The sequence below is a fragment of the Nerophis ophidion genome, linkage group LG06 (assembly GCF_033978795.1).
Source record: "Nerophis ophidion isolate RoL-2023_Sa linkage group LG06, RoL_Noph_v1.0, whole genome shotgun sequence".
Lineage (NCBI taxonomy): Eukaryota > Metazoa > Chordata > Actinopteri > Syngnathiformes > Syngnathidae > Nerophis > Nerophis ophidion.
This window is the reverse complement of record NC_084616.1, coordinates 56,114,482-56,141,913: the sequence shown is the minus strand read 5'-3', so window position 1 is coordinate 56,141,913 and position 27,432 is coordinate 56,114,482. Positions and strand designations below refer to the sequence as shown.

The 27,432-nt window shown below is 40.2% G+C and overlaps 1 protein-coding gene across 1 annotated transcript; it reads right to left on the bottom strand.

Moving 5' to 3' along the window:
- Positions 1-3,506: 3,506 nt before the first annotated feature.
- On the bottom strand, positions 3,507-27,367 carry prpf6 (PRP6 pre-mRNA processing factor 6 homolog (S. cerevisiae)). Its single transcript, XM_061904373.1, has 21 exons — positions 27,134-27,367; positions 26,669-26,831; positions 19,689-19,807; positions 19,513-19,591; positions 19,245-19,421; positions 18,890-19,018; positions 18,660-18,754; positions 18,420-18,576; positions 12,200-12,362; positions 11,578-11,696; positions 11,255-11,473; positions 10,831-10,953; positions 10,617-10,738; positions 10,387-10,525; positions 8,406-8,525; positions 7,553-7,729; positions 7,315-7,448; positions 4,931-5,022; positions 4,735-4,849; positions 4,522-4,648; positions 3,507-4,248 (listed from the first exon to the last, which is right to left on the bottom strand). The coding sequence occupies exons 1-21, from the start codon at positions 27,319-27,321 to the stop codon at positions 4,096-4,098; spliced, it is 2,910 nt and encodes a 969-aa protein (XP_061760357.1). The 5' UTR covers positions 27,322-27,367; the 3' UTR covers positions 3,507-4,095.
- Positions 27,368-27,432: the final 65 nt, after the last annotated feature.

The window sequence follows — 27,432 nt, the reverse complement described above, 5'->3', positions numbered from 1 at the left end:
AAGGGCAACTGTCCCAGTGGCTGGAGACGCTGCAAGACTATGACTTCGAGGTTCTCTTCACGTCAACACAGACGGACTATCTCGCCGGCCCTGTGAGGAAGAAGAGTGCATATACTGTCAGCGCATGGAAGAACGGAAGACAGCGGCTCCTGTGATTGCAGCTTTACAGACCATATCAGTTGATGACTCTGTAAACTATGACCCCAGCCCGGAAAACATTGACCCGGAACAACTTCAGTTCCACCAGAGCCAAGATTTTGTCCTCTACCGTGTTCAGGATTCGGCGGGAACAGGTCGATGACCAGTTTCGGCCTGAGACTGTGAGACTAAAGCCCTGTACTCTCAGTGGTCTAATCTCAGCTGTGACGGTCTTTTACATCACCGCTGGCACAACCTTAGGGGTGGCAACAACATTGTCCAGCTCCTGGTGCCTCACCAACTACGTTCTGGAGTGCTGCAGAATCATCATGGTTCGGTGGGAGCAGGCCACTTTGGGGTTACCAAGACCCTTCACCACCTCCGGTCTTGGTTCTACTGGCCAACGTGCCGGCCGCCTTTCTGATCCTTGGAACGAAATAACCTCTACATTCTGGTAATCTTGGATTATTTCACCAAATGGCCTCAAGCCTACGCAGTTCCTGACCAGAGTGGCGTCACAACCGCAGAGTGCCTGGTAAACGAGATGTTCTTCAGGCCACTTTGGGGTTACCAAGACCCTTCACCACCTCCGGTCCTGGTTCTACTGGCCAACGTGCCGGCCGCCTTTCTGATCCTTGGAACGAAATAACCTCTACGTTCTGGTAATCTTGGACTATTTCACCAAATGGCCTCAAGCCTACGCAGTTCCTGACCAGAGTGGCGTCACAACCGCAGAGTGCCTGATAAACGAGATGTTCTTCTGCTTCGGTGTACGGGAGGAGCTACACAGCAACCAGGGGCGGAACTTTGAAGCTCAGGTGTTTGCCGAGTTTTTTTAAAAGGCTGGGCGTTGTCTTGTTCCGTATTGTGGAAATAAGTTAAGCCATCAAACGAGGTGCTGCTAACCGTACTTTTATTCACGACTCTTGGGAATAACACATCACATTTCAGGCTGCACTTTTCGTCCTCTCCTTTTTTTTTAAACGGACCAGAAAAAATCAACTCTACGTGGAACTTAAATTTCCGCCATGCTTCGGGCAGGTTATTTGCATCCCAATCCATACGAGGTGACGGAACTCTGGCGACGTCCATCTTGTTGCGAAGTTCTTCTTTCCTTTATGTCTGACACCATGTCTTGTTCCGTATTGTGGAAATAAGTTGAGCCAACACACGATGTGCTGCTAACTGTAATTTTATTCACGACCCTTGGGAATAAAACATCACATTTCAGGCAACACTCAAACAGGAAGTCCCTCTTCCCTCGGGCCAATCATATATGTGTATACTTCAGGGACCGCTCGGAGATCGTATTACCTAAGAATATTACAGGCGTCAGGAAGACTGCAAATATAATATATTTCTATTGCGGTCCCTGCGGTCAAACTAGATATTTTAGCAGGGTAATGCCAACAATCTGTCCCGACTCCTGGCTAAAATATTGCTGCGTAAAATAACAAATACATTTGGCTAATCAACATCAGTAAAATGTGGCATTATAGTAAACCATGTTGAAAGAAGCATGAACAAGAGAAAACTACAGCGTAACACTCGAAGATTGCCATTTGAAGTTCCTTGGAGTAGGATTTGGATTTGACTGCGTATCTGGCAACCTCAGTCACGGAGAGTGGGAGGGGACTACAGAATTTTGACTGTGATTGCAGTACCATTTCTGGCCACATTACTACATATGCCTCCTTTAAAGCAGTGGTCCTCAACCCCCTGTGAACATGTTTTTAATTCAAATACCCCGTAATCAGAGCAAAGCATTTTTGGTTGAAAAAAAGAGATAAAGAAGTAAAATACAGCACTATGTCATCCGTTTCTGATTTATTAAATTGTATAACAGTGCAAAATATTGCTCATTTGTAGTGGTCTTTCTTGAACTATTTGGAAAAAAAGCTATAAGAATAACTAAAAACTTGTTGAAAAATAAAAAAGTGATTCAATTATAAATAAAGATTTCTACACATAGAAGTAATCATCAACTTAAAGTGCCCTCTTTGGGGATTGTAATAGAGATCCATCTGGATTCATGAACTTAATTCTGAAAAATTTTTCACAAAATAAAATAAATCTTTAACATCAATATTTATGGCACATGTCCACAAAAAATCTAGCTGTCAACACTGAATATTACATTGTTGCATTTCTTTTCACAGTTTATGAACTTATACATTCATGTTCTGTTGAAGCATCCATCCATCCACCCATTTCCTACCGCTTATTCCCTTTTGGGGTCGCGGGGGGCGCTTGCGCTTATCTCAGCTACAATCGAGCGGAAGGCGGCTTACACCCTGGACAAGTCTCCACCTCATCACAGTTGTTGAAGCATAATTTAATAAATATATTTATAAATGATTTTTGAATTGTTACTATTTTTCAATAAATATGTGTAAAAAAGGATTTTTGAATTGTTGCTAATTTTAGAATATTTAAAAAAAATCGCACTTACACCTTGGCATACCTTCAAGTGGCCCATTTGAGAACCACTGCTTTAAAGGTTGCAAACAACCCCTTTAGGTACGTGATTGTATGGAATGTTTTCATTAGATTGACTTTGTTTTTCATGGAAATAATTTATTCGTTTTTTATAAGATTTGGCATTTTGAAAAGGATCATTCACAAAAAACCGAGGTAGTGTCGAATGTATTGATTGAAACTTTTATTAGTAGATTGCACAGTTCAGTACATATTCCGTACAATTGACCACTAAATGGTAACACCCGAATAAGTTTTTCAACTTGTTTAAGTCGGGGTCCTCGTTAATCAATTCATATAGACAACTCACAAAGAGGTCGACTCTTAAAACAACACTGTTCGGTGGTTGTACATACATTGTCCTGACGATACATTGCCGGTTGTCATCAAAATAATGGGAACAATTTTGAAAGTGCGCGGCAACAAATAGTTGACAAGAATTTTGAATGGAATAAAGTTCGGTTCTATAAATCATGAAACAAATATACTTCTCTTGTGTGGTGCGTAATTAGTAAAAACACACTCACCATTGATCATGATCTAATGTTGATCCTCAGGCGAGCAAAGCTGTTGGATCCTGCAGCTTTTTGTTCTACACAAACATCGTTTCCCATTCCGAAAGTTGCTGCAGCTCTCATTTCCTTCCTGGTCATGGATGTATGCCTTCTTGGCTTCCCCGAAGCTTGGTCGTGTCAAGTCAACCAGTATCCCTGCAATCAATCATCACAGCTCTTGCTCTTTCACTTTGTTCTTAAAGTTGGCCCTGGGTGGTTAGATGGAAAATATACCACTGACTCATGTCTTAAAAGTTAAAGGTATATTTCTATTATGATTTTTTAGGCTGTGGTTCTTGTATACCAACATATTCTGTATGACATACAAAAGCCAGGCAGGGGAGCACAATAACTTTATTGGAGGCTTGCAAAAGTTTTGGGAACAACATTTCAAGTACCTTACCAAAACAAGACTACACTACAGTTAAAACACAAATAACAACATTAAATGTAATTTCCAAGTTTAACTAATAAAATTGTAAAATGGGGTAAACAAATACATTTCTCTCTCCCTCTAGTTTAAGTATATCGCCATTTGACTTGTACTGTAAAAGTGTGTGGGGTGTGAGGGTGCTTCACTGCTGCAGGAGATGACATTTTTACAACATTAACAACGACTCATGTTTTATTCATCAACATCAAAAAGTAACTGTCGGCATGAATAAAGATTTATGGTTGCTTTCACTGTAATGGTTGCAATAAGTAATCATTGTCTGTAACACACCTGATCAGTGTGATATTTATTTCACACAAAATAAAAATGATAACTCCCCACATTTATATCAAACATAATTCTGCTCAAGTCCAGGTTTGCTTCAAATAGATGAATACTCGCGGAGAAGATTAACTGCTTGAGGCCATAATGATGTCCTTCCATATAGGTAATTTCGAAGAATTCTCTGGTTTTTAGCCCAGCTCCTCTAGCTCAGAACGTGTTTTTAATCTTGCTCGCGACTTGTGCAAGAATTTCTGTTGTCTTCTTCTGCCAGTTTAGGACGTGTTTGGACTCAGCGCACCACAGCTCGCCGTGACGGGGCTCAGCATTCTCACAGCGCTTACGTACTTCTTCCTGCTGTTCCTTAATGGCACAGACAATAGATAGTAAGTACGAAGTCATGGCACACCAACACACAAATCAATCATGGCATGATTGCCCTCTAGGTATTGATTTTTCAGATAATCTATCTAGCATTTAATATAAATATGAAAGTCGTTTATACGATGTAAAGCACATTAGGAGCATCCAAGGACATGTCAAATACACCTACAGGCCCTACTGGCTTCAACACCACTTCCAGATGTCAGCAGGTAAAGCCAGTCTCTGCTACACAATCACAGGCAAAATACGTACTTCTGTTCCATGTTGCAGTTCAAACTTGTAGAAGAGAGCCCAAGCATCTCCCAAGTCAGGCTCTATCTTTACTGTGCGGAGGAACCACTCTCTGGCTTTGGTGATCTTGCGCTCACTCCAGAATAACCTATGTGTATATATTTTCATTGGAAGACATCAAGTTAAGACAATGAGGAAGCAGAACACAGATGCACTAGAAGAATGCAGTCATACTTGGCCACAGCGAGCAACACATGTGGGTCGTGTTCACACTTCTTCAAAGCATCCACACTCTTGGTCTTCCTCTGTGGTCTGGCCTCCAAAAACACAGCCTCTGCCCACAGGATACCTTATGGAAAGCAGTATTTGAAACATAATTCAATTGGAAATTAAAAATTTAAGGTCATTATTCTGCTTTTGTCACATTTACCTGAATTAGGACATTCCTGCAGAGCTTTTGCCATCAGTGTGTTTGAAATGTTTTTCAGTCCGGCTCGGAATTCCAATCTGACAGATTCCAACCTAGTTACCAGGAGACATATGAGTGACATGTCCATGTACAGTGTTCCAGTTATTTTCTTAACAACCAATGCTAATTTTGACAGATGTCATTAAAAAAATGGTTTTAGTCAAAACATTTTCACAAAGAGTAAACTAATTTATTCTAGTCAACTAAAATCTTTTGAAGTCTCCTTAAAACCTCTTTCATTTAAATTTATTGCAAAGCTTTTCAATAAAAAAAATCACAAAAAGAAAACTTGGCCTAAATTAAGCTTTTTCCAAACATAAAAAATTGCAAAATAAATTAAAAAATATCAATACTACAGTGGTATTGGCCACTTGAGGTGACCAAACCAATCAGAGCATGCCACTCAGTATCATGGACACTGATTGGATCAGCCTAAGGAAACATATTATATTTGATTAAAAGAGTATACAGGGTGTTATTTCATGTCTAGAGGGCTCTTATAATGTTGACAAACATATTTAACAGGTTGTAATGTTTTTTTATGCTCCAGTTATTAAAATAAATGATATATAATAATTTAATCAAACTTTGCACTTCTTTTAAGGTATATTTTACTATTAGATTTCATTCATGCTTCTGAAGTGTTACAATGTAAATGTGGTTGCGTTCATAATATTTGTTATGGGTCCAGTCTTTGATGTTGTCAGGCCAAATTGTTGTTGGTGTACCTCTCCCACGTTTACCCTTTAACATTCCCTCTAGTAACAGTTTCTAAAGGTTGTTTCCTCTGGCAATATGACCAAAGTATGCTAACTTTCTTGTCTTAATAATGACAAGTCCCAGTCTTATGATGTTAATTTTATTTAGAAGTTACTCATTTATTTTGTGTTCTATGAAATTCTTAACACTTCTATAAATCCACATTTCAAATGCCTCAAAACAGTTAATTGTTGCTTTTGTCCATGTTTCTGCACCATGAAATAGTGTTGACCATTCGTATAAATTCATTTGGCATTGTCTCAAACTGATATTAATGTTTTTTGATGTTAAGATTTTAGACTTGTTTTCAAATACTGATCTTGCACTTCTGATTCTTCTATTCAGTGTCACATTTACCATCTTTGGTTGTCATGCATCCCTGATATGTTACGCTGTCAACTTGATTTCCGTTATTCTCGGGGCATTCAATCTAGTCTAGAATAGATGAAGCCTACTCAGATGAGCGACGAAACTTCTAATACAAACCAAACAGTCCAGTTGCGATCGATTGATTGCCCTGAGATTACACTGACCTGGATGAACGAGAACATTCATAGACATGAGTTGTCTTCTATATTAATGTTCATATCTAGTACTGGAATGTCCCTGCTTACTACCATTCCTTTTGTTTTCATGATGTTTATGTCCATTCCGTTTGGTTTTCCCTCCTCATTTACTTCTGTTACTATATCTTGAAGGTCTGAAATGTTTTCTGTGATCAAAACTGTATCATCAGCATATTTTAGATTATTGATAATGGTTTCCCTTCTAGTCACTCCTTTTGACTTCTCTGACTAGTCTTTCGGTGTATAAAATAGGTGATAAAAAACAGTCTGGTCGTACTCCATTTTAAATCTGTAATTCTGTTACTGTTGCTCAAAAACTAATAATTTCCTGAAAGTTTAGTGAAAATCTGCCCATAACTTTTTGAGCTATTTTGCAAAGTAAAAGAGACAAACAGACAGACCAATGGCAACGATTACATAACCTCCTGGCAGTAAATGAATGAATCGACTATGCATATAATGCGTAATTAATTATGCAATTGTCTCTTTCATAGCAACAAAAACAGCAGTTAAAATGCAATACTATATCAAAACGATTGTGCAAATGCCATTTCAAGTTAGCTGTGCTTTTAGTGGAGTTAAACGCTCACACGGTTTACACAGTGACTTGTTTCCCATAGTGTGAAATGTGTACCTACAGTATGTCAACGCTTTCTCCCAGACACAGACATACTATATATCAGAGTGTAATTTTGTGCCAGAAGAGCCAACAGACCTACATCACAAATACATTAGTTCAGATTGGATCTCCTCATAATTCACCCCCACCCCTTCTCTTACATGCAGCCAAAACAGCTATGATTGCATCTGTATATTCCTAACTTGTTGCTGCTGTCTACAAGATGAAATTGGATTTAATTTCTGTCAACATTTTAGTTTCGTTGTTATTTGTTGACAGAGCTGTCAATTATATTTCATCATAGTTTTTGTCAAAGTGCATTTGTTTTTATTAGTTATTGTGTCGGTCGTTGTCAGGGAAAAATGTTACTTATCAAAAAATATATATCTTTTTCTCCTCACCACAGCTCTGGACTCTGGGGGTTTTTTAGTCGGGCCTTTTCCAGGATGGCTCTGGCTCTAGTTAATTGTCCTACTCGCTCTTCAAGATGCGATGTCAGGAGCCATAGGGACACTGAGTGTGGACACTTTTTTAACTACAGCAGAATAACAGAAAACCGCACCATTTTATAGAACAACATTTTAACAACTTCAACAAGTACAATACAAGTACAGTACGTATACAGTATATATAACTCACCCCTTGGTTGTAAGCCTCTCTGGCTTTATCCATGTTGTCACATTGCTCCTCTATCTGGCCTCTCATCATCCAAAGTTTGGGAAAGTCTTCATAGTGTTTCAGGGCCTCTGTGCACAAGTCCTGAGCAGCTTCAATGTTCCCTAACACCCACTCCAGCTTCACTGACTTCATAAACACCTTTAAGGATAACAACACACATTTCAATCTGAAAACATTTACAATACATCACATAAACTTTTAAAATTCCACAGCGCTTACAATGTATACTGTTGAAAGACATATTTGTTATATTCTACTTAACACAAGCTTTCAAATACTTTTTGGACACTAAGTGGATAGCATAGCATAGCAGTGCCTCTTTAATGCGACATGACTTCTCAGCCGAAAGACCAATCAGCATGGCATCATTAATGAAGACTCGCTTGATTTAGTTACTCATCTGTAAGCATACAATTAAAGGGAGTGTCAGATCACCTTACAGTTAAAGTGATTGTTATATTACACGGCTGTCAGCCTTTGTCAACTTGAGAAGTTTTGACTCAGGCAAGTCTTAACTTGAGAAAGATAGTTATCATGCTCGATCAACTATCAATCAAAAGTGAGGAAACTACCCAGCTCACACTAAAACTATTTGTGGAGATGATACAGTATATCAGAGCTTGTTTATGCCAACAGTATGTTGGCAAATATAGTATTTATACTTGTACACTTGGTCACGGTAGAAAATACTACCTGCTAAATGTCCTATTTGAACTTTCAAAAATACAAAATAAGAGTTTGTGTGTGCAGAGGAGTACACAGGGTTTGCACATAAACTGTGTCTGTAAGAGGAAAGTGGGAGGGGAACACTTACTCTGGCTGTGGGGGCGCTGCTCCGGGCCTTGGCCAGCAGACGCCGTGCTCTCTCATACTCGTTATTCTCAGACTCCAACTTGACAGCAGCCAGCCAGATCTCTTCACTGTTTGGGTTAGCCTACAGAGGGGTGTAAATTCAATTATGCAACAATAAGGCAAGTTAGACGAACATGAATTTTACAGCATCCAGTTACCCATCATTACAAGGTTGTAAACTTCAATCTTTATGTAATGTATTTATTGTGTTGATTGATGTCATATTGTAAATGGATGATTTGTACAAACCCCGTTTCCATGAGTTGGGAAATTGTGTAAGATGTAAATATAAACGGAATACAATGATTTGCAAATCATTTTCAACCCATATTCAGATGAATATGCTACAAAGACAACATATTTGATGATCAAACTGATAAACATTTTTTTGTTGTGCAAATAATCATTAACTTTAGAATTTGATGCCAGCAACACGTGACAAAGAATTTGGGATTGGTGGCAATAAATACTAATAAAGTTGAGGAATGCTCATCAAACACTTATTTGGAACATCCCACAGGTGTGCAGGCTAACTGGGAACAGGTGGGTGTCATGATTGGGTATAAAAACAGCTGCCCAAAAAATGCTCAGTCTTTCACAAGAAAGGATGGGGCGAGGTACACCCCTTTTTCCACAACTGCGTGAGCAAATAGTCAAACAGTTTAAGAACAACGTTTCTGAAAGTGCAATTGCAAGAAATTTAGGGATTTCAACATTTACGGTCCATATTATCATCAAAAGGTTCAGAGAATCTGGAGAAAGCACTCCACGTAAGCGGCATGGCCGGAAACCAACATGGAATGACCATGACTTTCGATCCCTCAGACGGCACTGCATCAAAAACCGACATCAATCTCTAAAGGATATCACCACATGGGCTCAGGAACACTTCAGAGAACCACTCACTAAATACAGTTCGTCGCAATATTTGTAAGTGCAAGTTAAAGCTCTACCATGCAATGCGAAAGCCATTTATCAACAACATCCAGAAACGCCGCCGGCTTCTCTGGGCCCAAGATCATCTAAGATGGACTGATGCAAAGTGGAAAAGTGTTCTGTGGTCTGACGAATCCACATTTCAAATTGTTTTTGGGAATATTTGACATCATGTCATCCGGACCAAAGGGGAAGCGAACCATCCAGACTGTTATGGACGCAAAGTTCAAAATCCAGCATCTGTGATGGTATGGGGGTACATTAGTGCCCAAGGCATGGGTAATTTACACATCTGTGAAGGCACCATTAATGCTGAAAGGTACAGACGGGTTTTGGAACAACATATGCTGCCATCTAAGCGCCGTCTTTTTCATGGACGCCCCTGTTTTTTTCAGCAAGACAATACCAACCCACATTCAGCATGTGTTACAAGAGCTTGGCTTCATAAAAAAAAGAGTGTGGGTACTTTCCTGGCCCGCCTGCAGTCCAGACCTGTCTCCCATCGAAAATGTGTGGCGCATTATGAAGCCTAAAATACGACAGAGGAGACCCCGGACTGTTGAACGACTGAAGCTCTACATAAAACAAGACTGGGAAAGAATTACACTTTCAAAGCTTCAACAATTAGTTTCCTCAGGTCCCAAAGGTTTATTGAGTGTTGTTAAAAGAAAAGGTGATGTAACACAGTGGTGAATATGCCCTTTAACCAACTACTTTGGCACGTGTTACAGCCATGAAATTCTAAGTTAATTATTATTTGCAAAAAAATAAATACATTTTATGAGTTTGAACATTGAAATATCTTGTCTTTGTAGTGCATTCAATTGAAAATGGGGTGAAAAGGATTTGCAAATCTTTTATATTTACATCTAACACAATTTCCCAACTCATATGGAAACGGGGTTTGTAGATACAACATGAGAAAAAGTTGCCAACTTGCACAACCATTAGACATGCTTCATAGTTTTAGGTGAACAGGGAAGTACTAAGTCAGAGAAGTGTATAACCTGGAAAGCGAGAGCGAGGATACTCCTAGCAGCAGGGACATCCTCAGCCAACCACTTGGATTTGGCTCCCATAAGCCAGAGTACCTCTGCTTTGGGACAGTGAGCTACAGCTTTCTGAAGCAAGGTCTCCAAAGACTCCCTGACAGGCACAGGCAGAAAAACATGTTAATTGCAACAAATACAAAACAGATTATCAAATACTAATGGTCATATTTGCACCTGTTAATTACCTGGTGCCATGGTTCTTTTCAAAATAGGCAGCTCGAAGCCACACACTTTTCTTACTGGGAAACACCTGGAGAGCATGGGCATAGATTGCCCTGGCACACTCTAGTGCTCCATGCGCCACGCACTGAAACACAACACACAAACTTTCACCATATAAATAATACAACCCATGCAGATGTCAAGGTCTGAGAATGTCTTATATTCTTATATACGCACACTATCTGAATCCTCCATCCAAGTGTGTTTGCGGTCTTCCTCTTCAATGCCAATCCCAATGACTGCTCTGATTATGGCCTGGCAGGTGGCCACACTGCCAGCTTTGTCACACTCTTCTCCATCCTGAAAGAAGAGAAGACGAGCATCCAGTTTAATTAATTTCAGCAACATTGGATAAGTGATCACATATTTCTGGCTTCTCTGCTGTCGTGTGTACAACCGTGATGCTAGCTAGCATCAGCTAAAATAGGACATATATCAGAATTGTTATGAGTCACGGGCGGCATTAATTTTGATTGCCCCTTCTCTACAAACATGCTGTCCAATGCAGTGTCACTAATTCACATGTAGCAAGACTCCCTCAGGCACCCCAATGTCATTATTCGGAGACGAACCCAAGATGCCCATCTGCACCCAGACACACCTGTATCCACTGCTCTCTGTTGATCTCCACACCATTAGCATGCAGCGAAGTGATGGCTCTCTCAATGATCTTGTCCACCATCTGTGTGTTGCCGTTAGCTTCCTCTAATTTGGCAGCAGTAATCCAGATGTGGCGATCAGTGGGTATGTTCTCTCGAGCTTTGTTCAGGACACGTCGGGCATTCTCATACGTCTCCAGCCGTGCCAAAGCCAGCCAAAGCTACATGATAGACAATATCAGTGGGGAGGAATTACACACTGTTCATTCTCGCTGTGATATTTCACAATAGCGGACACAAATGATAGCACGTGTTCTCAAGCTACCTCTACACTTGTAGGACAACACTCCACTGCTCTGCTCAGCATAATTCTGGCATCCTCTGGCTCCTCCAGCTCAACAGCAGTCTTCCACAGACGAACTGACTTGGACACATTCTCAAGGGCTGCGTGAACATCAGAAATGTTAAGACATATTACTATGTATGTATGTACTGAATTATATTATGCAATGTCTATTAAGCAGCTGGCTTCTTTGACTTCTTGCTCAAATTCACAAGTATAAGACGTGCTGGTGTGTGTGGGAAAGGAAGTGAAGGCCACAAATGAATAAGTACATTAAATAAACTGGAGTATAATCAAACAAAGCAGAGCAGAAGACTCTGAACATGTACAGGCGGAAAAAGCAAACGAAAGACGAACATCTATCTGTGTCAATTGGATATGCTGCTTGAAAAGAATCCATAACCATATCTTCCAAAATAAACCTTATTTTTTTCTTGTGTGAGCAAGGATGTACTCATGATTTTACAAAACATAGAACAAGGATCATCAAATTTGGTAATCCCAACAACAGCAGCAATTTACACTAAGATTGAAATAATTGCTTTTTTACAATTTGTTGAATGATGCAAAGAAGAACAAATCAAGCTAATAACTTCATCCTTACCTTTCCTGAGGACTCTTTTCTTTGCTCTGACATCCGTTTCCAGTTCCGCAGCTCTGATGTAGATCCGGACTGACTGCGGCAAGTGCCGGACAGCTTGAGCTACCACCGCTTTTGCTGTGTCACCAGGCTGAAGCCTAGCTGCCTCAAGCCACACATCCTCACTCTGATGGACAGAGAAAACAATAACAATTTTCCTTAGCTCAAGCTGAGACATCAAAACCCTTGAATCAGAAAATTTGCACATTTTCAGCATCATATATAATGACTTTTAAGACCTCTAAGTGAATAACTTAAGACTATATTTTGGGGAAAAAAATACAAATATGACATCCTAAAACTGTTTTATGTAATATGTTTACGTTACTACGAATGCACACATGTAGGAAACAACAGAGTGCATTAATCAATTGTTAGACATACGAACCGTTTAGATAAAACAAAATACATGTGTTTTGGGACTGCAATTGCAATCTGCACCTGAAATGACCTTTTAACATCCAAATGGTGTACAAAGGCAAAGGGGACCACCAAAGCACAAAAATAATTGAAAATAAATACCACGAAGGGAATTAAGGCACTGATTGGTCAAAGGAAATAAAGTATTGAATAACCAACCAGAGATGTATTTGCAGGCAGAGGTAACTATGATTGATGTATGACATGTTTGGAAGCTGCTATTTTTAGCTCATTAATTTGTCTCACTGTGTTTTGTGACTATATAAGTCAGGTCAGTTAGCTTTGTAGCAAAGAAAGGTGCACAGACATGTGCTATGTTTAACGTAGTTTAATTAACATTTTAATGTACATTATATATATATAGTTTTGTTGTTGTACATGTTTAATTAAGAAGTTATTCAGTTTCTGCATAAATTTTATTGGGTTGCAAATGTCTTATATGACTCACCGTCAAAGCATGAAGATAAGGCAACACTATGCTCCCAGTGATTGTTTCCATTATAGAAAGGATTAACTTCCGGTTGACTTAAAAAAAAAAAGTACCTAATAAAATTTGCTGGTCTTTTGAACGGCTCTTTCAAAGGAACAGCAAGGTTTGAGTGTGTTTGGGGGTGTACCAAGTCGACTGGGCAGGTGCACTAACCAAAAAGGGGTGGAGAAAGCCATATGCGCCATATCACGTCCTCTGTCTGGACGGTGTAAGAGACTTGTGATGACAGTCGATGTAACACATTTAAGCTACGTTCACACTGCAGGGTTGGATGTTGCAGATTTTTTTGTCAAATCTGATCTTTTTATGCGGCCATTCACATTACAAAAAAATATACATTTCTAATTTGAATGCAACCTGATCTGTATGCGAGGACGTGATGACATTGCACGCACTGCAGTTTCTACAGAAGTAACCATGACTTCAACTGTAGCTGGACTCAGTACTGGCACATTTGTAGCAATTTGAAGGATGTTGTGCAATCATAGTCAACATTTTCTGAACCAAATTATTGCGCATAGAAGATTAGGAAGGAATAAGACAAATATTTTGGCTCTGGCAGTTTTACAGGATATTTTCCTTAGATGTCTGTAGGTCATCAAGAAATGATGCAGTCTTTGAGGTAGAGTCCCATGTCCTTGGGATGCTTTTGAGAGCTTGTTTGAAGGTCTGCACCAATCTTTCGGCTGGACCATTTGTAGCTGGTTGAAAAGGGGCTGATGTGATATGTTGCACAAAATTAGTATGCAGGAAAACAACTATCTCCTGAGACACAAACTGGGGGCCATTATCTAACACCAGACTGAGCAAACACCTATCCAAACTTTCTTAATGGTCTTCCCTGAAATGGTCAATCACATTATTGCTACCCCAGGCCATTTGCTTTGTGCATCGATGGCTACCAAGAGCATCATGTTTTCCAAGGCCTGCAAAGTCAATGTGGGGACACTGCCGCGGCTCTGGTGGAAATTATTACGGTTAAAAACCAACCCCACAAGCTCAAAAGATTTGCATGCAACTTAGGGGGAAAAAACAAGCCCAAAGTACATAATAACAGACTTGGCAACACTATGCATCTATTTCTCAATTTAAAACAGCCACAACTCTGCCAGTAGCCTTCTAGTTCTTGAAGAATTGCGGCCCCTAAAGGTCATGTTGTGAATCCCCTAGCATTACTATTTTGTACTATTTTTTGCATCAGGCATTTGACTGGGCAGGTAATGGATCCTCAGGGAGCTAAGGGGTACTTTGAAAGTCATATTGAGCTGTTCTTAGCCAGCAGTCATTTACATTTTGCGTGGTAACGCACCAGCCAATAAAATTGCTTTTGAAAAATAAAACATGAAAACAGACTTCACTCCCTCTGTCTCATATAAAATTTATTACTAACATTTTGAAAATTTGAAATCCATATTTCTAACTATCTGAGACTTTTTAAGGACATAAAAAAAACAAAAGGTGGATTTAAGACATTTTTATGACCCGGGGGACCCTGTGGAATGAAATAGTTGGCCAATACCACGGAAATCATCTGCAATGGTTCAATACTGTTACAACTTTCTACTTCAACAAAAAAAAACCCCTCAATGAACAGGGTCTCTGTAGGTTTCAACAAATCAAATTTAAGACATTTTTAAGACCATACTAAAAATAAGTTAAAACTATTTCATATCCATACGGACAAAAAAGTACAATGACAACAAGGAAAATCAGAGGAGCCGGAAGGAATTGTAAGTATACAAATTCCTTCCCTGCTCTTTCACATTGGAAAACAAAATGGTTAAAGTAACTTGCGGTCGGCAATCCGCGGCTCTAGAGCTGTGACTGATTTAGTAAGTAAGATGACATAAAAGCTCAACAGAAACGAAAGACGGTGATGATGTCGAAAGCAAACGTTTTTGTTGCAAACAGTTGATCCGAAATTAAAACATGTCAAGACATTTTCTCAAAATAATCACACACTTTTCTGGGTTCAAAATTAAAGCGCTACACTATGCACAAGGTTTAACTACATTAGGGTTTCTCTTTCCATGCACACACGTCTGCCTTCGTGCTTCACTTTTAGACACACACTTGTTCATTCTCCGCTGACACTGTGTGTTCATATACCCTGGGGAAAAAATGGCCACACTAACATACACAACAACACCAGCCAGTAGTTACAGTATGAATGGCTATATATACTTTATTATTTGCTAACTATTGACTAATGATGCACCCAAAATTTGGCTGGAAAAAGACGTACTGTATTTTTCGGACTATAAATCACAGTTTTTTTCATAATTTGGCCAGGGGTGCGACAAATACTAAGGAGCGACTTATGTGTGAAATTATTAATACATTACTGTAAAATATCAAATAATATTATTTAGCTCATTCACGTAAGACACTTCACGTATAAGATTTCATGGGATTTAGCAATTAGGAGTGACAGATTGTTTGGTAAACGTATAGCATGTTCTATATGTTATAGTTATTTTAATGACACTTACCATAATATGTTACGTTAACATACCAGGCACGTTCTCCGTTTGTTATTTATGCGTCATATAACGTACACTTATTCAGCCTTTTGTTCACTATTCTTTATTTATTTTAAATTGCCTTTCAAATGTCTATTCTTGGTGTTGGGTTTTATCAAATAAATTTCCCCAAAAAATGTGACTTATACTCCAGTGCAACTTGTATATGTTTTGTTATGCATTTTCGGCAGGTGCGGCTTATACTACGGAGCGACTTATACTCCAAAAAATACGGTACTTTAATCCCGAAACCGATGTTGTGATGACGTAAGCCATACATACGGGGTTGTCTGGAGCGGAGGCGTCTTTCTATAAATTTGAGACATAACCGCAGACAGCTATCTTCACAATTTAAGGCTTTTAATGAGCCTTAAATTGTGATGCCATGTTACAATATTTTAACAAGGCTGGTTAAAATATTGTAAATTATTTTATAACATGTTCTGGTCGAGTCCTCAATTACAGAATGATTAGCAGGTTTAATATTACATTTTAATGCACAAAATATCAGATGCATTTATTCAGGTAGAAATATCAAAGATTACAGCTTGAATGGCCCCCTCCCCCCTGTAAATTAACTGTTTAGGTGCACTTATTAATGATGAAAAATTATACCTATCTGTGATTAATCACGATTATATTTGAGTTAACTATGAACAAAAATTTAATTGTGATAAATACTTTTATCATTTAACAGCCCTAATTTGTACTGTATGTCCCATGACAAGTACCGTAATATTGGCTGCATTTCGGATAGTTGTTTGTGTGCCGTTATAGATCACTGCAAACGTTACCCAGCTTGCAAAGATTGTAATAAATCGTTAGAAGACAGTCGGCTGTATCCATTAACTTGGACACACACATCTATATATTTGGCCATTCTAAGCCAGTAATTTCCAGGAGTTCTCACCTTCTCAGAAACCTCTGTTTTACCAATGTTTTCCAACATTGTAAAAATGTGTAGAATAAAAACTACATTTCAACATTTCTGTCAACTAAGATTTGCGTCAGCCTACAAAAGATTATCATTTTGATAGTAGGCTAATATAGCTAACATGGACACTTGCATCATGTGTTGCCTTCATTATTACACTTATACAAACAAGCCTATTAATTTGTTGCTGCTCAAGACAGATTTTTTTGTGCAATATGGCTTTTTCAACATTTTGGGTTGCCAACCCCTGAACTATTCAAATACACCAGAAGACACTCTATTGTAGACTAATGAAAAAAAATATTAGCAAACACCATAACAGCCATTTTTCAAATTTGCCATAGAACTGTTTTCTTGCAAAACGTGCAGTGTGCTTCATATCAAGTGTTTTTATGTCACAACAACCAGAACATCAGCATTGGTAGAGGAAAGCACACCAATATATTTTCTGTGAAAGCGACTGTTAGCATATTTGCTAAAGCTAAACGGTTAACTTTTGCAGTGTTCTTGCGGCTGTCAGAATTGGGCAAACAGATAAAAACATCTACAGTACTACCACCGTATCTGCACAAAGTTGAAAAAAAGAGAGAGTGCAGACAGAGTGATTGTCTAAAAAGAAAGAAGGCAATTATTGCTTGCAAGCCTTAAACAGAATTTGAATGTGAATAATGTGAATGATATTACAATTTGCTCAGCTCATTTTAGATCTGGTATGTATGAATACATGTGTACCTGTTTTTATGGCTTTTTTGAAAACATATTGCTATTAAACAAGGACTAGTTTTGTTTTTCTCACCCCACCATAAACTGAGTGTAAGCACTTGACTAAACAGACAACCTTTACATAGCTTTTAATGTCAATTGCTGTATAAAGTTGGAGAAAAGATTAGGCATGAGACGCTGTACTAAAAATATTTGAATAAATTTACTGCCATGAGTACACTATTACCATTGATATATTAGCGTGTACTGACTGTATGTAATAGTATGATTTCAATAGTAAACATCTAGTATTGATCTTCTTTGACAATTGGCGCTACTTTACCCACATAACACTCATTTGGGCGGTTTGGGTTGATCCTTGTATAGTTGTGCAATTGTTTGTGGCGTTTCAGCTGCTTTTGACACAGACTTATCCAGGATTTTTGACTTTTACATTATCATTCCATTCACGTTCACCACAATGTTTAAAAATACTTCCCTCTTCAATGGCTCAACATTCGAGTCCTAACCCAGGGTTTCCCACACATTCATTTATTTGTGGTGGCCCGCCACGAAATATTTACGGCCGCCACCAATGTATTTTTTTTTTTCCGGCTTTTGACTCGCTCGACTGCTCATAAAAGCAATGAGACTGTCTGTGAATGGAGCTTGTAGTTACATATTATACAAATATGTAAATATTATATACATATGTATATAAATATGTACATAAAGTGTTGTAATTATATTCCAATTCCGAGTTCTTCCTGGTCATCGCTGCCGCTGCCACCTATACCCCCCCGCGCCGCCCGACCACACCACCACAAATAGATTGACCTGTGGGAAACACTGCCTTTATAAGTTTATATCCACCAGTTTCAAGCATGCATTAACTTGATGGTTCTGGAGCCAATCATCTTTGGACTTGCACTTACCCATCTTATGCAAGTAATTTGGCTTTGCTGTAGGCTTTTGTTAAGTTTTTAGGATAATTTTAGACATTCTAAGGCCTTAAATTAAAAAAAAATAGATTTAAGACCAGGTGGATACCCTGAATAAACTACCTGTTTTTCAGCCAAAAGAAGCTAGAAATTGTTTTTGTTATATGTTTTTTACCTTTGGACACATCTCTGTGCCTTTCATGATGAGGTTTCTGGCTACTTGCAGTTTTCCAGTCACTTCTTCTAGCCTTGCAGATGCAATCCAGGCAGGTGGGTGGTGAGGGTTTGTTTCCCTCACAGATTTCAGCAGCAGACGAGCCTTTTTGATGTCACTGTACAACACAGAAAAAAACACATTTCAGGAACTTCAGGTCTTATTAAACATGCAAAATACAGCAACGCCAGGCATTACTACCTGATATCTCCTCCATGTGTGGGGATCATAGAGTTGAGGTCTGTAAGATAGCCCTTAGGATCTACCACTGTTTGACCGCTGACAGAGTCAGACACCTGATGGTAGAAAAAGAGTGGACACTTGAGAAATAGACATTTCAATAACTTTGAAAAAAATGCTGATCTCAGCTACTTACGAACATCGAATTAGGTTGTAAAATCGCAACTGCCAGAAGATGTTGCAATAATTACCTGACTAAGTCTCATATCCATGAGTGTGTTTCTGGCCTGGCCAATTTTCCTCATGTCCAGGTCTCCAGTCCCTGGCGTCATTAGGCCCGGCGTCATGTTTCCTGGGTACGGTGTATTAAGTCCACCAAGCTGGAGAGGATACCATAATAGTTGAGAGGTACTTTCCTAAATGACAATACTAAGCAATACACTGAAAATAAACACACATTAATTATCCTACTCAAGATACTTTGTCAGTATACTTAGTTTCTGTCCTTTCAACCCAATTTTTATTCACAGTGACATTCCAAGATGTGCTCATGGTGGTGAGAACAGCCTGTGACCAGTTAGATCATGTATTTGCAACTATACTGACCCCCTTCAGAGGGTCCACAGAAGTGTGGTTGTCTCCAGTTTGAAGGTGTTTGGAGAAAAAGCTGTCTGGGACAGGAGTAAGTTTTTCATGGCGTGGGTTCCTCTGGCGCTTATTCCTGGCATCTCCCACCTCAGGAATACTAAGCCACTCCTCTTCTGAGACCTCTGCCAGTTTTCTCTGTGGAGAAAAGCAAACCATTTAATTTGGGCAATAAAGTGCACTGGTTTGAAGTAGCTAAAAGACAATATGACAAAAGCAGTACATGTACCTTTAGATCTGAAAACTGTTGCTGAATTTTCGGTCGCTCCATACGGTATTTCTCAATTTCTTCTTTTTCTCTCAGCTCCCTTAAAACACACAGGTTGGATATCATCTTACACTGCCAGCTTTGGATCATGACAGCTAAACAATAGTTAAATTCTCGTAGATGGGCTTTCAACCGACCTTCTATCTTTACGTCGTTCATCCATCCTTTTATCCAGAGATGCATATATAGCATCTGCTTCTTCGTCATCTTTCTCATAGGGTCCACTGGAGAATAAGCTCCCTGCATATCCATTGAACTAGAAGATAATGAGTGGAATTTGATCTCACCATGATTTCAAGGTTCAAAGTTCAAAGTTTCTGTAATGCTACCCAGAGGTAAAATATTTGTGCAGACATTTGTAATTCAGTGTCAGGACATAATGAAGCAAGCAAACACAAATCATATAAAACAGTGGTTCTCAACCTTTTTTCAGTGAAATATTTTTTTAATTCAAGTGCCCCCTAATCAGAGGAAAGTATTTTTGGTTGGAAAAAAAAAGAGATAAAGAAGTAAAATACAGCACTATGTCATCAGTTTCTGATTTATTAAATTGTATAACAGTGCAAAATATTGCTCATTTGTAATGGTCTTTCTTGAACTATTTGGAAAAAAAGATAAAAAATAACTGAAAACTTGTTGAAAAATAAACAAGTGATTCAACTATAAATAAAGATTTCTACACATAGAAGTAATCATCAACTTAAAGTGCCCTCTTTGGGAATTGTAATAGAGATCCATCTGGATTCATGAACTTAATTCAAAACATTTCATCACAAAAAAAGAAATCTCTAACATCAATATTTATGGAACATGTCCACCTAGCTGTCAACACTGAATATTGCATTTTTGTATTTTTTTTTCAGTTTATGAACTTACATTCATATTTTGTTGAAGTATTATTTGATAAATATATTTATAAATGATTTTTGAATTGCTGCTATTTTTAGAATATTTTTTAAAACATCTCATGTACCCCTTGGCATACCTTCAATTACTCCCAGGGGTACGCGTACCCCCATTTGAGAACCACTGATATAAAACATAAAAACATTTAAAAATCCACAAATGATCACCAGTATACAGTCACACTGTAGAACAATAAAATATAATACCTAATAGTCTAATAAAAACATTGTGATTAAATTGCTATGGCATAATAAATAAATTTAAAAAATTAAATCAAGTGATAGCCTTATTTCAGCAGGTACAAAAGTATTCTTATATCGTTTAGTCCTACAAAGAGGAACAATGAACAATAGACCAGAGCGAAGGAGCTGGAATTCACTGCGTAAAGCAGTGATTTTCCACCACTGTGCAGCGGCACACTAGTGTGTCGTGAGATGTTGTCTGGTGTGCCGTGGGAAATTATGCAACGTCACCTAATTGGTCCAAAAAATATTTTTTGCAAATCAACAATCATAATAATGTGCCATTGTCTAGTGCCTGTGCTGTGTAGAGTTTGGCTGGGTAATCTTGTAATACTCCATATCAGTAGGTGGCAGCAGGTAGTTCATTGCTTTGTAGAAGTCGGAACGCATAGAGGATGGTTTGTCGTGATCCCAATATGCAGAGCACAGCGGGAGACAGCGTGCAGGTAAAAATGTATGTAATACTTAAAGCAAAAATTAACAAAAGGCAAGTCTCGCTAGGAAAAGGCACTGAAGCATAGGGATGGCTATGTAAAACAAAAGATAAACTGAACTGGCTACAAAGTCAACAAAAACAGAATGCTGGACGACAGCAGAAACTTACAGCGTGTGGAGAAAACGGTAAATGGGTTGTACTTGTTTAGCTCTTTTCAACCCCTTTTAAAAGGAGCCCACAGCGCTTTGACAGTATTTCCACATTCGCCCATTCACACACTGACGACGGGAGCTGCCATGCAAGGCACTCACCAGGACCCATCAGAAGCAAGGGTGAAGTGTCTTGCCCAAGGACACAACGGACGTGACTAGGATGGTAGAAGGTGGGGGTTGAACCAGTAACCCTCAGATTACTGGCACAGCCACTCTACCAATTTCGCCACGCCGTCCACAAAGACGGCGTCCACAAAGCACATCCCTACATGACATGACAATCTAAAATGTCCCCACAAAGAAGGGTAGCGTACACACAACTTAAATAGTCTTGACTGCGATAACAAAGCAGGTGCGGGCAATACTTACTTACTTACTTAGGCCCATCGCTCCCAATGGAGCATAGGCCATCAATGACTCCTCTCCATGCAGCACGGTTTTGGGCTGTCCTTTCCGCCTCTCCCCAGCTGATTCCCAACCTCTTCAGCTCCGCCTCAGAGTCCCGCCTCCAGGTGTTTTTAGGCCGTCCCCTCTTCCTCTTTCCCTGTGGGTTCCACGTCAAGGCTTGCCGTGTGATGGTAGTTGCTGGTTTCCTAAGGGTGTGCCCAACCCAACCCCACTTTCTCCTTAGTATTTGTTTCTCCACTGGCTCCTGATTCCCTTTCCTCCAGAGTTCCTCGTTGCTGATTTTGTTTGGCCACCAAATCCTGAAAATCCTCTTCAGACAACTGTTAATAAACGTTTGTAACCTTTGTACGGTCTTCTTTGTCATCCTCCACGTTTCAGAGCCGTAGAGAAGGACGGATTTTATGTTTGAATTGAAGATCCGGACTTTGGTTGTCATAGATATCTCCTTGGAGGACCAGATGCTCTTCAGGATGATGAAGGCTGCTCTTGCTTTTCCAATTCTTGCTGTTACATCTTTGTCAGTGCCACCCTGTTTATCCACGATGCTGCCCAAGTAGGTGAAGGAGTCTATTTCCTGGATAATTTCCTCTTCTATTACTATTGGATTATTGGTCAAGTTATTAAACTTCATTATGTTGGTCTTCTTCCTGTTTATCCTTAGCCCTACGCCTAGAGATGTCTTGACCAATTCGGTGGTCTTTTCCTGCATCTGCCTGTGGTTGTGCGAGAGGAGCGCCAGGTCGTCTGCGACGTCTAAGTCATCCAGTTGCGTCCACAGGGTCCACTGAATACCGTTTTTCTTTCCTGATGTTGTGTTCTTCATGATCCAGTCAATAACTAATAGGAACATGAAGGGTGATAGGAGGCATCCTTGCCAAACTCCGGTCCTGACCTCAAAACTATCAGACACTTGGCCTGCATGTAGCACCTTGCATGTCATTCCTTGGTAGGTTTTCTGAATCAGGCTGATGATTTTCTCTGGAATCCCGTAGTGCCGCAGTAGTTTCCACAGTGTCTCCCTGTCCACACTGTCGAAGGCTTTTTCATAGTCTACGAAATTTACATATAGGGAAGAGTTCCATTCAATAGATTGTTCCACAATGATGCGGAGAGTGCAGATCTGGTCTGTGCAGGATCTGTTGCTTCGGAATCCGGCTTGCTGGTCTCTCAGGAAAGGGTCCACAGCTTTGCTCATCCTGTCCAGTAGTATGCGGTTGAGAATTTTTCCTGGGACTGAAAGCAGGGTTATTCCTCTGTAGTTGTTGCAGCTGGTGAGATCACCCTTTTTTGGGATCTTGATGAGGGTTCCCTCTCTCCAGTCTTCTGGGATTGTCTCTTCCTCCCAGATCTTTGAAAAAAGGCTGTGCAGCATATTGACAGCAGTCTTTAGGTCAGCTTTGATAGCTTCTGCTGGTATTCCATCTGGTCCTGCAGTTTTCCCATCCTTCATGGAAGTGATCGCTTTCATGATCTCTGCTTTGCTGGGCTTACATGAGCTAATTGGTAGTACTGCCTCCGCTGGTGGAATATCTGGTGGGTCTGCTGGGATAGGTTGGTTCAGTATCTCACTGAAGTGTTCTGCCCAACGTCTTCGCTGATCTTCATTTGTTGTGAGTGGTTTTCCATCCTTGTCCTTCACTGGCTTGTCAGTCTGTTGGAATTTGCCTGCTAACTTTTTAGTTATCATATAGAGGTCTCTCAGGTTGCCTTGACCAGCTGCCATTTCCGCTTGTTTGGCCAGATTGTCTATATGATCTCGTTTGTCCTTTCTGATGCTTCTCTTCACCTCTTTATTGGCTTTTGTGTAGTTCTTCTGTGCCCTTGCTTTCGCCAGTCTTGTGGTACTCGTGTTCAATTGGTCTTTCTTCTCCTTCCTTTCTTTCAGCTTCTGATGTGTCTCCATGGATAGCCATTCTTTGTGTTTTGTCTCCTTTTTCCCCAGCACTTCTTCACATGTGTCCTTCCACAACTTCTTTGTGTGTTGCCATCTTGTCTCCATGTCAGTGTCAATGTCTTCTTCCAGTATCTGTAGCTGATGGTATCTGTTCGAAAGGTTGATCTGGAATTTTGTCTGCACTTCTTTATTCTTGAGAAGCCCCACGTTGTATCGCATTCTTCCGCTGGTGGTTGTGGAGTGCTTCTTCAGTCGTAGCTTTGCACTCATTATCAAGAGGTGATGATCTGATGCTACATCCGCACCTCTTTTTACCCGCACATCTTGGCATGATCTTCGGAACTTTCTACAGATGCAGATATGATCTATTTGGTTCTCTGTGATGTGATCTGGGGATCTCCAGGTGGCTTTGTGGATCCTTTTGTGGGGAAAGATGCTGCCTCCGATTACCATTTGGTTGAGTGAGCACAGGTCTGCTAAGCGCTCTCCGTTTTCATTCATCTGCCCCAATCCCTGTGCTCCCATGATGTCTTCATAGCCCGTGTTGTCGGCTCCAATCTTGGCATTGAAGTCGCCCATGAGAATGGTGATATCCTTTGCTTTCTGTCTGGCTAGCACATACTGTAGTTGATCGTAGAATTCGTCTTTCCTCTCCTCTTCAGCATCGTTTGTTGGGGCATAACATTGGATGATGCTCAAATTGATGTTGTTCTTCTTGGTGGCAAATGTGGCGGTGATAATTCGTGGGTTTACTGGTTCCCATCCAATGAGAGAACGCTGTGCCTGTGGGGCCAGCATCAGGGCCACCCCTTCCGTGTGCGGTGCGCCATCTTTGGTGTGGCCAGAATATAACACCATCTCTCCTGATGTTAGTCGCAGCTGTCCTGCCTGTAGCCACCTTGTCTCACATAGCCCCAGGAGAGAGATGTTGTAATTTCTCATCTCCTGTGCGACCTGTGCTGTCTTCCCTGTTTCATACATAGTCCTGACGTTCCATGTGGCGATGTTGGTGTGCTTCCTGGGAGTTAGAAGGGGGATCAGCCTTGCAGCTTCCTCTCGGCTTTCACTGCTCTGTGTCGTTGACCTCCTATGTGGAAGCCCTTCCTTTCCCAAGTCGTGTTGCTTTTGAGTCGTAATTGATGCTTCTGTAACATATATATTTTTGACGGGTAGGGTTGTTGGCCCTACGCCAACCCATTTAACCTCTGGGCGAGGTGGTCCAATTCGTCTCACCTCTACCCTTTGACCTGTCCAGCATGGGAGTCCCTACTAGGTGCATGCGCACCCGCTGGCATAGCTCTCCGGGTCACGGAGGCACTCAAGCCACCACCCCACGACAAGGGATGGACCGTGTGATGGAGGTGCGGGCAATAGCGTGAAAATAATACAGGCGAACACCAATGAAACAGGAAGGGTCACTAAAATAACAGCGAAAGACAGGAACTAAAGCACTACACACAGAAAACAACAACACACTCACAATAAGGCACGACAAACTGGTGGAGTTTCAGTTTGTAACCTTTTCTGGTTGACGTGTGCCTCCGTATTTTGTCTATGAAAAAAATGTGCTTTGGCTCAAAAAAGGTTGAAAAACACTGGCGTAAAGGATGATTGATTGATTGATACTTTTATTAGTAGATTGCACAGTTCAGTACATATTCCGTACAATTGACCACTAAATGGTAACACCCAATTAAGTTTTTCAACTTGTTTAAATCAACTCATGGGTGCAGTGTTGAAAAATAGAGCTCGCTTTGCGTTGCAGCTGGATGACAGATAGGTTGAGTTGCGGCGCACCTATAAGCTTACTAGCCCACTTTACAATTTGATTAAGTGCAGAGTGCATACTTGTTTCTCAAGGACAAACTACCAAACCATGACACCGGTGAGAGTGACAGAATGATGATTTAAAGGCCTACTGAAACCCACTACTACCCACCACGCAGCTTGATAGTTTATATATCAATGATGAAATATTAACATTGGAACACATGCCAATATGGCCTTTTTAGTTTACTAAGTTGCAATTTTAAATTTCCCGGGAGTTTCTTCTTGAAAACATCGTGTAATGATGACGTGTACACTTGACGTCACGGACTGTTAGGAAATATGAGCGCTGCACACACACAAAGCTAAAAGTCGTCTGCTTTAACCGCATAATTACATAGTATTTTGGGCATCTGTGTTGCTGAATCTTTTGCAATTTGTTCAATTAATATTGGAGAAGTCAAAGCAGAAAGATGGAGTTGGGAAGCTTTAGCCTTTAGCCACACAATCACACGGTGAGATTCCTTGTTTAAAATTCCCGGAGGTGAAACTTTACCATGGATCAGAGCGGTCAAGCGAACATGGATCTCGACCGAATGTCAACCAGCAGGTTTCGGTGAGAAATTTGTGGTAAAAAGTCGCTTCTTGCCGGAGATCAGCTGAGCTTGCGTCGTCCATAGAGCTGCCGTCGACTTCGCTGAGACATTGGCGTCAATACACCCGTGGACACACACCTCCGACTATCAGGTACTGTTAAACTCACTAAAACACTAGCAACACAATACAAAGGTAAGGGATTTCCCAGAATTATCCTAGTAAATGTGTCTAAAAACATCTGAATCCGTCCCAATGCAATCGCGTTTTTTTTTTCTAGTCCGTCGCTATCAATATCCTCAAACATGAATATTTCATCCTCGCTCAAATTAATGAGGAAAATGTCGTTTTCTCGGTCCGAATAGCTCTTTTTGTTGGAGGCTCCAATTAAAAACAATGTGAGGATGTGAGGAGCCATCAACATGTGACGTCATTGTCTGCGACTTCCGGTAAAGGCAGGGCTTTTCTGTTAGCGACCAAAAGTTGCAAACTTTATCGTCAATGTTCTCTACTAAATTCTTTCAGCAAAAATATGGCAATATCGCGAGTTGATCAAGTATGACACATAAATTGGACCTGCTATCCCCTTTTAAATAGGACAATCTCATTTCAGTAGGCCTTGAAAAATAGTCATATTTGACATATTTAGAATGCTCACCTCATCATAATTGGTGTCATTCAGATCTTCCTCGTCCTCCTCCTGGTTCTTTTTCATTTGATCCCCAACCGTTCTCTTCCCCGGAGGCGCATGTCGGTCATCCACTGGGTCATTCGCATCTCGAGCAGGACCAATATCGGATCGGGTTGTGAAACCTGTGGCACTGAAGTAAAACAAGGATTGCACATTTTTACAAAAACACGTACATATCCACGTATTCCGTTTAAATACATTTAATTGTAATATTTACAACAAATATTTTGATCGTACTCAGAGTTGCACTAGTTGCGAAGGAGAAACGTGGTTTTCGAAAAAAAAAAAACAGTTATATAAAATGAGGATGAAACAGTTAAAATGTACATATTTTAAAATGTAAAATTGTCATTTATTCCACCTAAAGGCAGTGTTAGTAAACATGCAAACACAAGGTTTATGGTTAGTGAGCTAGCTAATGGATTAGCTTACCCCCTGCCCAAGCCAGGGACATAGCCCAGCGGAGCGGGCATGCCGAGGAAAGGTTTCTTTTTTTTCCCCATAAGTGGAGATGCTAAAGGGATTACTGGCGGGCCACCGCCTATCCCTGCTGGCGCGGCGGCTCCAGTGTTGGTTTTGGGGGCAGTTTTAGACGTTTGTTTAGCCACATTGGCAGACATCGTTACTCCACATTCAACTACGGATCGACCGGATAAACAACACGAGCGCTTCCGGTTATTAGATTTGTAACAGAGCCTCCCATTGGACAGGCGAGTAACTGCTTTACTTTT